This window comes from Protomyctophum bolini (assembly GCF_963924005.1).
Source record: "Protomyctophum bolini genome assembly, chromosome: 21".
Classification (NCBI taxonomy): domain Eukaryota; kingdom Metazoa; phylum Chordata; class Actinopteri; order Myctophiformes; family Myctophidae; genus Protomyctophum; species Protomyctophum bolini.
In genome coordinates this window covers 4421119-4436445 of record NC_137882.1, presented here as the reverse complement: position 1 = coordinate 4436445, position 15327 = coordinate 4421119, and the positions used below count along the sequence as shown (strand labels likewise).

General features: G+C 48.8%; 1 protein-coding gene across 1 annotated transcript; it reads left to right on the top strand.

Moving 5' to 3' along the window:
• The first annotated feature begins 251 nt into the window (after positions 1–251).
• Positions 252–15275, top strand: cdk13 (cyclin dependent kinase 13). Its single transcript, XM_080793991.1, has 15 exons — positions 252–2772; positions 3327–3920; positions 4047–4217; positions 4803–4942; positions 5866–6036; positions 6814–7003; positions 7463–7519; positions 7922–8023; positions 8138–8215; positions 8314–8430; positions 9235–9366; positions 9897–10099; positions 10454–10915; positions 11193–11318; positions 13497–15275. Exons 1-15 carry the CDS (start codon positions 1457–1459, stop codon positions 14267–14269), a joined length of 4632 nt encoding a protein of 1543 aa, XP_080650117.1. The 5' UTR covers positions 252–1456; the 3' UTR covers positions 14270–15275.
• Positions 15276–15327: the final 52 nt, after the last annotated feature.

The window sequence follows — 15327 nt, the reverse complement described above, 5'->3', positions numbered from 1 at the left end:
TTGCACAGTGCGCTCAGTGCGCTATTTCCGAACACACCCTCGGTCACTCCAGCATAGTGGTGACAGGCAACCTCACCCATTTTCACCATAACACTGCCATCCATGCTGGAGTGAACGAGTGTGTGAGTGAGCGAGTGGCCGAAGGAGGGGCTCTAGTTCTGGTAGAGGGGTTTCCTCTGGCGATGACGTGCCCACTGAACCGGATGACGTCGTACGCGGATGTGATTGGTCCACACGGCAGCAGTGTGTGTGAGTGAGTGTAAACGGGGCCTATACAGTCGACCAGCTCAACGGGGGCCCCTGGTCCGCTCGAGCTGTGAACGTTAGCATCACTTTACCAAACAAAAGTTCAAACACATTTCGGACGGAAATTGAGGATCGCTTGGGTTGCGGCGGTGCCAGACACCCTTTGACGGCACACACTGACGCCCTTTTTTTGACGAGGATATGCGTGTTTTTGAGCCGCTTTTTGTGTGTTTCTGACTGTATCGGGACGCGAGGGGACGAGGAGTTTGACTTGGGAAGTCCACCACCACCACCACCACGCAAGGAGAAAGAAAAGCCGCCTGGGATGCTAGTGGATGCTAGCTAACCGGGGCTAAACCGCCGCGTTCGCGCCGCTAGCTCGTGCTGTCTAGTGTCTACTCTTGTCTGTTGTTGCTACTATTTAGTCCTACTTCCTTGTTTGCTCTGTCTGAGTCAGAGCTGAGGAGGTTCTGCTGGCCTGGTCACTGGAGGTGATGGAGGAGCGCGTGAGGAACAAGTCCATGTTGTTGTTCTGGCGCTGCGGTTCTGCTCAGCCCGTCGTCGTCTTGTTGTGTCGTCGTTGTTGTTGGATGGATCTATTCGCCGCTCGCGCACACTGACTGGGCCGGACACTGCCTTGGACCTGATGGGGCTGTGTTTCGTAAACTGAAGGTTTATTTATACGGTTGGACCCTTCTGTTGTCGGCATGGAATGGAATGTTATGCGACTTGTCTGAGGTGGAAGCTGGGCGACACATGCTAGCTAGCTAGCTAGCTGTGGCTACATTCACCTAGCATTCAGCTAGCCGATATATAAATCTGGGCTGGGGATGTTGTCCAGTCGTGGTGGTTTTGATGATCGACTGACCTGACCTAGCCTCGGTCTGCGAAGAGACCCGAGCCGTAAGCAACACGACCTGGGCGGACATTGATTTATTGATTTGTACGTAGCCGCTGCTACCATGTTATTATGATGACGGATTGTCACTTGGAATGATAGTTGGCGGTGATGCTAATGGTCGGCTAGTCGGTGGGCTAGCTGGCTGCCTGTTGGCGTTGTTGGCTCACTTAGCCTGCTGCTCAGCTAGCCAAATGTTTTGTTTTAGCTACTGTGCAACGAGGAGCGTAGCTTTGACAAAACCATAACGTATAGGGAAAAAGGACATTTTCCAAAAGGGGTAAATCTTTTTTTTCATATTTCATTAGATAGATGCCTAATTCTGAGGTGCTTCGTGAGGCCAGGGGCAGGAGCCCCTCTGCGCTCCGAAACGTCGCCCGGTCCACCGGGCAGGACAGGCGCAGTAGTAAGCCGGGGAGCAGCGTTGCCCAGCGGGAGAGGCACCGCGGCGACAAGGGGCGCTCCTCGGTGTCCCGGAGGAAGAAACGGAGACAGCCGAGAGGAGGCAGAGACCCGTGGCATGCCGGCGCCGCCGCTGGCCACGACGGCGGCGGCGGCGGGGAACGCAAAGGCACTTTCCAGAGAGAGGGTGAACTTCGGACTCTGGTGGAGTACGACGACATAAGCTCCCAGTCGGAGGGCTTCTCTGGGAGCCCCTCTCCCAAACTGGACCCACACGCTGACAGGTTATCTGTGGACCGACTCAGCGAGGCAGACCTGGCGGAATACAATGGACCAGCGTCCCCACTCCCAGACAGAAGGCACCACAGAGCCCGGGACATAGTTCATCATCACCCCGCAAAGGATGAGCAGACCAGCAGGGGACCATTGGAGAGGAGAGAGAGGCAGGAGAAGGAACCAAGCAGGCGAAAGGACCGTCCGAGCCGGGAGAGAGACCCGAAAGCAGCCCGCGGTGGCGGTCACGGCGTGAGCGTTGCCAAGAACAACCGGGAGGCTACAACACGGAGCAGTGACAGGAACGGGAAAAGGACATCTGCTGCATCTCAGGCCCCGCCGCCGCCGGTGTCTGTCGATAAGACGGATAAGAGGGATCCGAGACGGCACAAAAGCAAAACGAGACCCGTGAGGTCGGAGAAGGAGCCCCCTTCTGCGTACAGAGGACCCGAGAGGTCGGAGAAGGAGCCCCCTTCTGCGTACAGAGAGGCTCCACAGTCTTACAGGGAAGAGCGTGAAGACCCCCGGGGCCCGGGGGCTTACAGGAGGAGTCCTGGGTTCAAAGCAGAAAGTCCCTATGGGACGACATACCCCTTTGGATACCAGTCTCCCGGCGGCAGCAGTTATAACCAGCTGATCTCTAGGAGAACGAGCCCTACCTTCGGGAACAAAGACAGACAGAGACAGTCGTCGCCGCCGAGTTCAACGTACTACGGCCGGGACGCCGAGCTGTACGGAGCCTACGGCGCGCCCAAGTCGCCCCCCGGCACGTATTCGAGCAACAAGCGGAAACGTTCCCCCACGAGCCCGGCCAACTGGCGCAGGTCTCCCAGTTACGGCAAACACAGCCCGTATGAACAAGGGGAGCTCGGTGGAAGTCCCCACGGCGGAAACCGCAGGAGGTCCCGAAGCCCGGCGTACAGGAAGTCACTGAGCCCAAGTCCAGATGTCAGGTGAGGTCATATGTAACTTACAGAAAGTGTTCTCCGTCACAGGTATAAATAATGGTCATCACTTTATTTGTATAGTTTGGCAGAACCGGCACAGTTTCTATTACAGTACATGACCGTTAAAAGGTGATGAAATCGACAAACCCAGTTTCATTTTCATTTCACCTGCCCCACTAATAAAAATAAAAGGAAATGAAATTAGTTCTTACTATTGGCAGAGCGACAGTAGAGAAGAGGGAGTGGGGTGGAGTGGGAGTACTATCACCCACTGTCTGCACAACTGATATACAACATAATTATACACCATAAGTACAACACTGGGAAGAAACCTAAAAGAAAACATGTTATATAGATAGTATTTCATGTGTCATTCACTTTCATGTTCAGAGTACTATAGCTTTCATTGACTATGGTAATATTCACGTGTCTAATACACTAGCTTTATTACACATGCAGCCAGGTATTATAAACCAAACTGATGTTGAATCATGCTCAAACTATCATGATACGTCATGCAGCAGACCGAAAACTATGTTGTATTTTGTTCCCATTTCCAGGCGTTCTGCCAGGTCACGCAGCAGAAGTCCATACTCGTCCACGAGACACTCGCGGTCTCACAGCCGCCACCGCCACTCCCGCTCCCGGAGTCGCCCCTCCAGCCTGTCGCCGAGCACCATCACCTTCAAGAACAGCCTGGCGGCCGAGCTGAGCAAGCAGAAGAAAGCCAAGGCGGCGGAGGCGGCCGCCAGAGCCATCAAGGGCTCCAGTAACACCTCCACGCCCACCAAGGGCTCTCTGTCCGGCGCCCACCAGCCCAGTCCCAAGTCCAACCACACGGCCAGGAAGGGCCGTCCGCCGTCTCCGCCTCCCCCGCCGCAGCCCGAGAAGGGTCCCAGGACCCCTCCGACTTCCATCCAGCCTCAGTCCCCCTCCGACAGCAAGCCCTCCAAGAGGAGCACCGCGGAGCGCCAGCCCAGCAGGGACCGGGACGGAAAGGGGAAGGACGACTCTGTCAGTCGGGACAAGAGGAAAGCGCCGGCGCCCGGACAGGGGAAAGACAAGGAGCGATCGACTGGCCCCGCCGTCACCTCGGTTACATCCACTCTCCCACCGCCTCCCAATGTCCTTGAGAACATCGATAAAGGAGAAAGGTATTGCTGTCCGACTGGGTTATATTCCGTCTTTGACATTTCACGTCTTCTGTTGTCTTTTCACACATAGGTATAATTAATTAATCAGGATTCTTCTTTCCCTTTTTGTTGTTGTCATGGTTTCAGCCTCAAGGACACCTTGTCCTTGCTCTCAGGGAAAAAGAAGCCAGAGCGTAAAGTCCGCCAACTTCTGTCGGATCTGCCTCTGCCCCCCGAGCTTCCTGGTGGCCTGACGGTGTCCCCCTGCAGCCCCCCCGACGAAAAGAAGACCCTGAAGGCACTTCACCGCAGGCCCAAGTAGGTTTTTAAACTGTTCAAAAAAAGTACAAAATAGCATAAATTGTTGATCTACAATCTCTTACGTAAGCTTGTAGATCTGCTATTTTTGAAAAATGTTTGAAAATGTACGGACAATTTTCAACATGGAAAACGATTGACAATAATTGCTGATTATGTGACGGGCCTACTCGTTTTGATGTATTGAGCTGAGCTTTCTATTGTTAACCCATTCTGACCGGGAACCCGTTTTGGTGTTAGCATCATGTTATGCTTTATCTATTGAAAAATAGCAGATCTACAAGCTCATAGCAAGCTTGTAGGTCTGCTATTTTTGAAAAATCGAAAGAACGACTGACATTTTTAGAATCTGATCTCAGGTCAGAATGGGTTAATCAGACCAGTGTGTGTCCAGTTGAAACCTCGTATGAATCTGATCTCAGGTCAGAATGGGTTAAAGCCTGAACTTTTCCCCTGGTGCCGGGAAATAATCTATTTTTAAGATCATAATGCTTTGTGTTGCGTCCCATCGTTGGTGACAAAGTATAAACTAGGATTAGGTGTTACTATACTTTGCTATAATGTGTTTTAATCCCTAATCCCCAGAATCTGTGGTCCGCGGTTTGGCGAGATCAAGGAGACGGAGATTGACTGGGGCAAGCGCTGCGTGGACAAGTTTGAGATCATCGGCATCACAGGAGAGGGCACCTACGGCCAGGTGTACAAGGCCAAAGACAAAGACACCGGTCAGTGTTTCAACCATGGTGGAAAGTAGACATTTATTTGTTGCCCTGCCTTGAGCCAAAGTGAGAAACTGTACATGTATGATAAACATGGAATAAAGTTCTCAGTCTGATTTCAGTCATATTGATTCCATAGAAGCCCAGCATGTCTTCAATGGAAGCATGCTGCACAGTTAAAACTGCCCATATACAAATTACAATATATGGGGGGGCGGCATTGACTCAGGGTTAGGAATCGGAAGGTTCCCAGTTCGATCCCAGGCTCCCCCAGAGAGTGTGTGTGTGTGCATAGCTTGCGACTAAATAATACAGTACAGTGCATTAGCTGCCTGTGAATGTGGTGACATCATACTGTAGGTGACAGTGCAACTTCTTACACAATGTGGAAGTTTACATTGTTAGGGTTTCCAGTAAGACAAAACCAACGAGGTCATTTCCAGAACAAAAGTGTGTGTGTGTGTGTGTGTGTGTGTGTGTGTGTGTGAGTGAGAAGCACAGTCATTATAGAGTACCTTGGATTAAGGTATATTAATTTACCATCTACAATGCAACAAGCTCTCATTGAGCTTGTAGATTGTCTATTTCCTTCTTTTTTTTTTAAGATCAGAGGTTTTGAAGTGGTCAAAGTAGCAATATGTCCAGAAGCATCTTTCATAAAATCTTAATAGTCTCGGATATTTCATATAAAAACAAAGTTTATGGCATCAATCTGTGATTTTTGTTTCCACCTGGTTAGCATTATGTAGAACAGCAGGAACAATATTACTAAAACAACTTTGTACATATTGTGTTAATGTTTAGGAGGAGTCATCGTTAGTGTGTGGGGGGGCCTTTTTTTTTTTTTTACAGTTTCAGAAAAGTCATACAAACGTTCATCCATGAGTTTATACGACTCTGTGTGGTTGACCACGTTTCTCTCCCCGTAGCTGAAATGGTGGCGTTGAAGAAGGTCCGCCTGGACAACGAGAAGGAGGGCTTCCCCATCACCGCCATCAGGGAGATCAAGATCCTCCGCCAGCTCAACCACAAGAGCATCATAAACATGAAGGAGATCGTCACGGACAAGGCAGACGCCCTGGACTTCAAGAACGACAAAGGTACGATTTATGGGTGACAACAATGGCACACTGTCTGGGGCTCGCATGACTTGTGATCTGTCGATTAGGACTTAATAAACACGACGTTCATTTAGTTTTTACTCATTTAATTCACCGTACACACCGGCTGAACATGTAAACACTGTTCCCTCCACAAATCACATCTGAATGAATATCTGTGCCCACTGCGCATGTGTATATATCCTCGTGTGTGTTGCCGTAAAGGAAACTATATATAGAACTGTCGTAAAGTGTACAATGTAGGGCAACACAAGTTGACAATCTCCCTCTTCTTTCTTTAAAATAAAAAGATCATGCTGTAAAAAGGACCATACATACAGGCGTCAATGCGTTTTTAGCCCGATGACTGACTGACTGACTGACCTGATCATTTCAACATGGTAGGAAAATGATGAACTTGGCAGAGACTTGAAACTTGCCTTGAGACAGGGACGGATTAACCCCCATGAGGGCCCCTGGGCCGGTAATATTTACATTTTCGTGTTTTTATCGTCTTTTTAACCTAAATTTAACAACATCAACAGCCAATGAAGGGCCCCAGAAGCCCTTTTCAGGGCGTCAAACCTGGTACCTCACGGTCCAATTTCCCCAAAGGGCCCCTGGTAGCCAAGGGCCCTTGGGCCACGGCCCCACTGGCCCAATGGCTAATTTGTCCCTGCCTTGAGATAGTAGCTCTGGTCCATAGCGTTAGTTAGAAGTGTTAACTTTCCAGCCGTTGTTCTGACAGCTTCCCTGTGTTGGTCCTTTCCCATACAGGTGCATTCTACCTTGTGTTTGAATACATGGACCACGACCTGATGGGGCTGCTGGAGTCCGGGCTGGTCCACTTCAACGAGAGCCACATCAAGTCCTTCATGAGACAGCTGTTGGAAGGCCTGGACTACTGCCACAAGAAGAACTTCCTCCACAGGGACATCAAGTGCTCCAACATCTTGCTCAACAACAAGTGAGTAGCTCGGGGGGGGGTGGAGCTGTTCTCTGGGTCTGGTGTCTCAACACGTTTCCATAATTCCTTTAATGATATGCATTTCACTGTTGTCGGGCAGAAACATCTTGTATTCTTTTTTTTCCTTTTTTTTTCACGTATTTAATGCCCTACTTGATCATACTACAGCGTCACACAAAAGTATCTCAAACAGCAGATCTACAAGCTCGAAACCTTTTGAGCTTGTAGATCTGCTGAATTAGAATCCCGAAAGGTGACAGTTTTGAACATATGACATTTCCACCTAGCCTGGCTCCAGCCCTGAAACGCCACCATAAAAAAAAATATATATATGAAGTGAAACTAAATGGAAAATGCAGGCTGAGTGTCGGGCTAATTTTAGACCGGACAGACTAAATACACTGTTATGGAAAAGGCTGTTTTCTTTTGGTGAATTGTTCTTCTCTTTGTCCCCAACAGGGGTCAAATTAAGCTTGCAGACTTTGGCCTGGCTCGTCTATACAACTCAGAAGAGAGGTGTGTGTGCCTCCTCCTACATTGTGTTCATTGTGTGTCGACACATTATGTGCCCTTTCATTCTCTCAAATAGCGACGTGGGGTGCCAACATTTTGACCCACATTTTGACATAAAAAAAAAGAAAACGACTGCATGTAGTGCCCAGGACGTCTGGGCACTACATGCGGTTGTTTTTTTCCTCTTTTCTCCTAGGATGTCTGTGGACGTCTAAGGCATATATTGTGTTCACTTTTGACAGCTGCACGTTTGCCTTTTCCTTGCTGCAGTTTTAGCTTGTGTTGCCTCATCAAAGGATTTGCATCCTTATTATGTTCTGCTGTACATGTGCAATATGATAACAAATGTTCTTTTTTTTTCTTTTTTTTTTTTCATTGGACCTGGTTTTTATTGCTCACTTCCAGTCGACCATACACCAACAAGGTGATTACACTGTGGTACCGCCCACCAGAGCTGCTGCTGGGAGAAGAGCGATACACGCCTGCTATCGACGTGTGGAGCTGTGGGTACGTAACGCAACACGCCTGGCTTACCGGCTGCTCGATAGATATTTTTCAAAATATCCACGTTTTGAAGTGTCGACTCATGAGTGTCCTCTCATCTTGTCCGCCCCCCCTTAGATGCATTCTTGGGGAACTGTTCACAAAGAAGCCAATCTTTCAAGCTAATCAGGAGCTTGCTCAGTTAGAGCTTATCAGGTACGTTCAGATGTCTGAGAAAATCACAATTGTGGGAAAAGAGGACGTTGCTTGCTATACCTTTTTGCTTAATGTGTGTCTCTCTCTCTACCCTTAAGCCGGATCTGTGGTAGCCCGTGCCCTGCCGTTTGGCCAGATGTTATTAAGCTCCCGTACTTCAACACCATGAAACCAAAGAAGCAGTACAGGAGACGGTTACGAGAGGAGTTTGCTTTGTAAGAATATATGCAAAATCTTCCACATTTTACTCCATGGACGCCAACATGCAGTGAGCCAGCAAATAGTTCCTCCGTTTGTCGCGCCAATACAGTTAACATGGCTATTGGCAGCTGTTTTGTGGATTAATATTAGACCTGGGGCTCATTCTAAATCCTAGTTTTCTGAAAAATGTCCCAAAAAAAACAAAATACTCATTCTGTACCAACATACCAATTTTCTTTTTGACATTTGTAAATCAATCCATAATAATCCATGTCTGCATCGCGATTAATCTACGAAATCGATTTAATTTTCCACCCCTTCTGTATGTTCTAAGAAGTAAGCCTTGCCTGTTCATTTGGCCCAAACGGCTGTTTCTGTAGCGTGAGGCAGCTTGATGTACAAGTACACTGAGCTATTATTATTATTACACCCCCTGGACATGACACCATTATTATGTCAGGGACTTTCCCCCAATCCAACCCTTGATGCTGAGTTTCAGAGTCTTTGGTTTGATCCGGCCGGGGGATCGAACCCCAACCTTCCAGTCTCAGGGCAGACACTCTAACCACACTAAGGCCACTGAGCCGCCTGTCAACTGTATAATATACAGTTGACAGTATTATAGCAACAACTACAATGACAGGCGTATATTCAGCTTCAAAGGTTCTAACTGGTCTAAACGAGTTGAAAACATTTAGGCCACTGAAGACATTTGAACCAATAAAAAAATAAAATACAAAACATTATTATTGTACTGAAACAACAAGCCGTGGGTCTTTCAGCAGTGTGTGTGATTTCAAGATGTTCTTTTTGCTCAGCATCCCGCCCACAGCCCTGGACCTGTTTGACCACATGCTGAACCTGGACCCCAGCAAACGCTGCACGGCCGAACAGGCGCTGGTCAGCGAGTTCCTCAAGGACGTCGACCCGGACAAGATGCCTCCGCCAGAGTAAGTCTCCTTCGGCACATTAAAACGTTTGTTTAGTCGCCTGTCCAAACTCTTTATCTGTAGACACACTATTGGGCCTGTTTCACAATTATTTCATCATATTGAATTGCAAATTTTTTATAGCAATTCGTTCTGTTTCACAATTATTACATCACCGCCTAATCGTTGAAAAATGTTCATTCAGTATAGCAGGGAAACTTTGACAGAAAAAGACTCGCTCACCGTTTAGAAAATAGAAGTAAAACTTCTTAGACTGAGACTTAAGAAAATAATATATTCTTTCCTTTATTTTATCATGCTCATAAAGTGCTCTGTGCTCAAAGTGCAATTAAAAAGCAAACGTTTCGGTCCTAAGACCTTCGTCAGTGCTATACGGGCATTCAGTATAGCAGGAACAATATTACTTAAACATTATTGTACATATTGTATTAATTGTTTAGGAAACGGTGCTAGTGTGGAGGGCTCCTTAATGTGTCACAAATCACACACTACTAGGACATGTTTTTAACCCACTCCTCTCCTCTCCACAGCCTCCCCTTGTGGCAGGACTGCCATGAGTTGTGGAGTAAGAAGCGTCGGCGACAGAAGCAGCTTCCGGAGGAGCTGCAGGCCCCCAAAGCCCCCCGTAAGGAGCTGGGGCTGGACGACAGCCGCAGCAACACCCCCCAGGGCCTGTTCCCCTCCACCGGGGGGGTCCTCAAAGCCCCCAACGTGTCTGCGTCTGCACTGCTGGGTGAGGAGGAGGAGGACATCTCTGAAACCTTTTTATAAGGCCTATTCATAGTCTGGATTTTCGGTGGTGAGCTGACCACTGCGACCACTGCACTGACCACCGCAAAATAACGTTGAGCGGTGGTGCAGTAAAAACAGAGAGAAGGGCTGGAGCGGTGGCGGTGGTTTGCTCTTCACCGCGGCTCGTGACGTCATGTTGTAGTTGTACCTCACCACCGAGAATCCAGACTATGTATGAGCCTTTATTCTGGATACAGTTAGCGTTTATCAGTCCTTTTTGTCTAATTGTGGAAAATATGTTTGTCCGTTTTTATATCGACTCTGACAAAGTTTTAATCCCTAAATGGTGTTGCAGATCCAAAGGGCCCCATCAACTCCCAGCTGACCAAGGAGCAGCTCGCCGTCCTCATCAACTTCCTGGGCCAGCCCAACAACGCCGTCAACACGGTGTCGAGTCACCAGTTCGAGTTCGACCCCAAGGTCACCCAGGAGACGCTGCAGCAGCTCTCCAAGGCCCTGGACCACGGCCCCTCCTCGGAGAGACCCGACCAACCTCCTCCTCCTCCTCCCCAGCAGCACACCACCACGCCCAGCAGGCCCTCAGGGGCCCCCCCGGGGGCCGGCGTGCCCCGGACCCCTCCCATGCCCAAGCCTCTGTCTCCGCCTCCTCTGTCCTCCGCCGTGGCGTTGCCGCCGGGGGCAGGTGGGGGGCCGGAGGTGGGGGAGTCGACGGCGGCCGCCAGCCAGACGGCCATGACCATGCTGCTCAGGCAGCTGCTCCAGGCCCAGCAGGCCTCCCAGAGGCAGGAGCCTGCAGGTAATGAACACCTTAAAGTTGACCATTTCATTGTCACGCAAATAATTGCGATTAGCGATTACATTTCTGTTTGCTTTTAAGCTTTGTAATTAAAACAAAGTGTGCAGGGCAGATATGACAAATAACTGAAATCTACCAAAAAATTACTTGTATTGCTTTTTTTGTATGATTTTTTTTTTGTATCTTTCAACGTGGAGACGATTATGACAAAAATAATTATTTCAAATAATAAGCAATTTAGTGGATGATGTAATAACTGTGCCACCCCTCCGTGCAGGCGGAGAGTGTGGAGACGTAGGGGACGGAGGTGGCCCCACTAACCTCGCTGCAGGGGGAGGGGGGGGTCCTCTCCCACCAGTGGATGTTGTCAATCATCCCCCAGAGCCCAGCCCGGTCTCTCCAGGTAAGCCAGTGCACTTCTCTAACCTTTTTTTACATGCCAATGTTGGGCTATATGCACCAAGCCCCCACACGGCCCTAATGGTTAGAGCGTGAACTGCAGGCGGACCCCCATGGATTCATGACAAGGAAACCCCGTGCAGCTGGGCTTTAAAGGGACACTTCACCCTTTTTGCAAAAAAAATATGTTAATGACGTTTAGAAGCTTTAGATCACTTTCCTGGGGGTATTTATGTGTGTAATATGTGGTTTTAGATATTTTAGATTGTAGCAGTGAGCCTGTTGTCTCTGATGTCATGGACACTGGTCTCACTACCTTTCTGGACTACAATTCCCATAATTCTTTGGTGCACTGCTCCTCCTTGTGGATAGGGGCCGGGGAGAGCTGTCTTACTGAGACAACATGTAGTCCAGGAAGGAAGTGAGCCCAGTGTCCATGACATCAGAGACAACAGACTCACTGCTACAATCTAAAATATCTAAAACCCACATATTACACACATAAAGACCCCCAGGAAAGTGTTCTAAAGCTTCTAAACGTCATTAACATATATTTTTTTTGCAAAAAGGGTGAAGTGTCCCTTTAACATTGAGCGCTCGTTTGCACTTCCGCATAAATGCGGAAGTAGACGGTTCCTCCAGGTGCTTCAAAACAACTTCCACTGAAATTAATAGCGGGTGGGGGGGGGGGGGGGGGCTATCGCTCCGGTTCAGTCTCTATATTTTTATTACTCCATGATATGCACACACACACACACACACACACACACACACACACACACACACACCATTTTGGAAAGCCCTACTTCCTTCACAGGTGTTACCGGTGATGCTAATGAAGGCTCTGTTCCATTCTGGTCAAAATGGCTGCTATTGTGCATGGTGGCTCACTGGAAACACCAGTGGGTCTCAAAGTGTTCTTTAGTGCGTTCCAAATGAATGGCCCTGTACGGGTTGTGTATTAATTCTGAGAGGGTCCATTTGGTTCCATTTGTACGCTCTTGGGTTATATTGGTCCTTGAAATTAAAAAGTTTTGATCACACTAAATGGAACAGAGCCGATGATACTTAATTAGTATCATCAGGTAACAAACACCTGGAAGTAGGAAGAGTTAAGGTACTTTCAGACGGGCATCGATTACCGCAGGTGTTGTCACCTGGATCAGCGACAGATCTGCTCCAGGTCTGCTCAAGAGGTATAGCCTGGCTCCAGGCTCCAGCCCTGAATCGCTACCAATGAAAAGAATATGTCCTGGCGATCCAGGTCTGGTGATCTGGCTATCTCAAATAGCCATCCAGGCCAAAGACGTGTTTAACTTATTTTTAAACATTTTTATTACTTAAAAAAAAAAAACTCTTTCTAAAAGAAAAATAGAAATCTATGTTGGCCTGTGCTGAACTATTGCTACTGCCATTTAGCTATGTATGAGTTAATGTTTGTTTAGAGCAAAACTCGTGGCAGCCAATTCTATGGACTTTTTATTAATGTTTGTTTAGGGCAGCAGTTAAACAAACATTGACGACGCGAGATGCCATGTGGTCGATATAAATACATCTTGTGACTGGTTTCATTTCATACAGTAACAGTGACTGCATTCATGTCTCCTAACGTATTATATAGTGGCAGTGAATCTGCAATGAATGTGGCAGCTGAGCCACAGTGGACTTCACATACGAGTGTGTGTTTGTTTTAGTTTCTTTGAGTATCCAATTATTTTGTACCCCTTTTCTCTGTATTTATGCCAATTAATTCCTCCCCCACACACATTTTGTGTCACTGCTATCGTATCCTCCTGACACACCTGCTATTCTTTTTATTACATTTTCTTTAGTTTAACATGTAGAGAGAGGGAGGGAGACCCGCACACTGTCACTTGCTGGTTCAAGAGCTTTTTATTTAATGTCAAATGCAACGTTTCGGGTCTTTCGACCTTCCTCAGGCATGATTCAGAATAGGCTGACATGTCACTAAATACATTTCAGGTATTTAATTTAACACAAATCTTCTCTTCTGGGGGTCCCTGCCTGGCACAAAATATTGTCAGACGGGGACCCCCAGAATAGCCTATCATAAATCATATCAGTATCATAATCATAACACATCCGTTTGGGGGCCCACTGCACTAGAGCTCAGGTGGTTTTTAGGGTGCAGTAAATTTATACAATGTTTTTCTTTGTCCAGTTTCCGAGGCCGGCGGCGTCTCCATCCTCCCTCCCAACCAGAGGCCCCCCGAACCCCCTGAGCCTCCGCCCCACGCAGACCTGGACTACCGGCAGCAGCAGCCCCCGGACCCCCAAACCAGCCTGAATTTACCCCCCAACGCATCGTCGTCGTTATCAGGCAGTGACGGAGGAGGAGGAGGGAGACCCCCGGAGCCCCCAGACTACCCCCCGCCGCTCCCCGCCAGCACGGAGGCACCGCCAGCCTACGGAGCGGCCGACTACAGCCATCCGCCCCCTCCGCCATCCTTCCCCCCCAGCGGCGGCTTCGGGGACAGTTACATGGGCCAGATGTTAGGAGGAGGAGGGGGGGGGCTGCCCCTGCCCCACGCCGCCCTGAGAGAGGTGTTCGGTGGCGGACAGCCTCCGGGGGCGTCCGCGGCCCCCCTGGTGGTCCCGGCCGCCCGCCAGCAGGACCCCTACCCTCCTCCTCCCCCCTGCGTCGGGACGGGACCCAGCATGATGTTCTCCGGGGACATAGACCACCGCTTCAGTCAGTACAATCACAGCCCCCTGCCCGCCGTGGTGGAGGGACACTCCTCTCACCTGTACAACCGCACACCCCCTGCTCCCCAGACCCTCGGCGTGGGGCCCCCGGCCTGGGGCTCCCCGTCGCAGCAGGTCGGGGGGTCCCAGCAGCCCCCACCCCTTCCTCCCCTCCCCCCCCTGGGGGGCTTCGCCCCTCACGTGAACTCGACGGCGGCAATCAGAGGGCGAGGTCTTCCGTTTCGGTAAGACTGCGCCGACCGTCGACCGGAGCGATCTGAACTTTGGCGGTCACACAGTCAGCCGGTACCCAATGGGCACAGAGAATAGACTAGAGGACTCCATCTAAATATGGAGCCCCCCCCCCCCACAAGGCCTCTCAGGATCCTCTGGGCCGTGGGATGGAGATGGAGGTGATGGCACACACAGCCCTGGTTTGTAATAACTTAATAAGATGTCTGTCTGTGTGTGGAGGCATTGTACTCTCTCTCTCTCTGGAATGTGAAGTACGTTTGCAGCAGAAAGAACCACAGCGAAGTTACATAGGAGGAGCTTTTCTTGCTCATACCATTTTTCATATTTTTTTGTAATCTATTCTGCTGTCTTTTAAATTAAACTTTTACCCTCCTTTTTTGAGTGTACATTGATCAGGGCCGGGTGTATTGATCAGGTGTATTGATTGAGTGTACAATATTGATCAGGCCGGGTGTATTTTAAAATCTCTACCTTAGCCTGTCTCTAAATGCTCCAGCAGAGGACTTAGTATTAATACTTTTTTGCACTACTGACTTCAAGTAGGCGGAAACTATTTTAGCTATGGAATTGAAATGAATGACGTGCATTATCTGCAACAACGATGTAGAAAAATGACCAGTAATGTAGTTTCTTTTTTTTCTTTTTTTTTTGCCAAGAATATGGTGAAATTATGGTGTCAGTCGGTTAATCTGATGGCTTAGAAAGTGGAGGAGAGAGAGCGTCTGTTCCAGAGAGGCCGGTAGCACTTGGAATGACTGCAGTAAATACTGATGGCTACTGAATGACTTGACGGACGAAGCCTGTGTTTAGTTTAAATTGCACAGGCCCTTTTTTGCCAATAGCCATTGTTGTAAAATCAAAAGCAAAACACTTGTAACCCGCATTCAAAAGACAAGCACCGATGTCTTCTTTTTTCTTTTTTTTACTAAAATGTTTGTGTTCCCCCCCCCCCACCCTCCCCACTTTGGCAAATGTTTATTAAAAATATGCCAACAATGCATTAAGACAGTGTTTTCTTTATTTACGGTAACCTTCCCCGTGTTTCTTCACTA

Excerpts from the sequence above, each read along its gene's own strand:
- cdk13 (XM_080793991.1), top strand. The coding sequence starts at position 1,457 with ATGCCTAATTCTGAGGTGCTTCGTGAGGCCAGGGGCAGGAGCCCCTCT. Across the intron at positions 2,773-3,326 it reads AGCCCAAGTCCAGATGTCAG|GCGTTCTGCCAGGTCACGCA; the intron begins GTGAGGTCATAT and ends TCCCATTTCCAG. Across the intron at positions 10,916-11,192 it reads CCAGAGGCAGGAGCCTGCAG|GCGGAGAGTGTGGAGACGTA; the intron begins GTAATGAACACC and ends CCCTCCGTGCAG.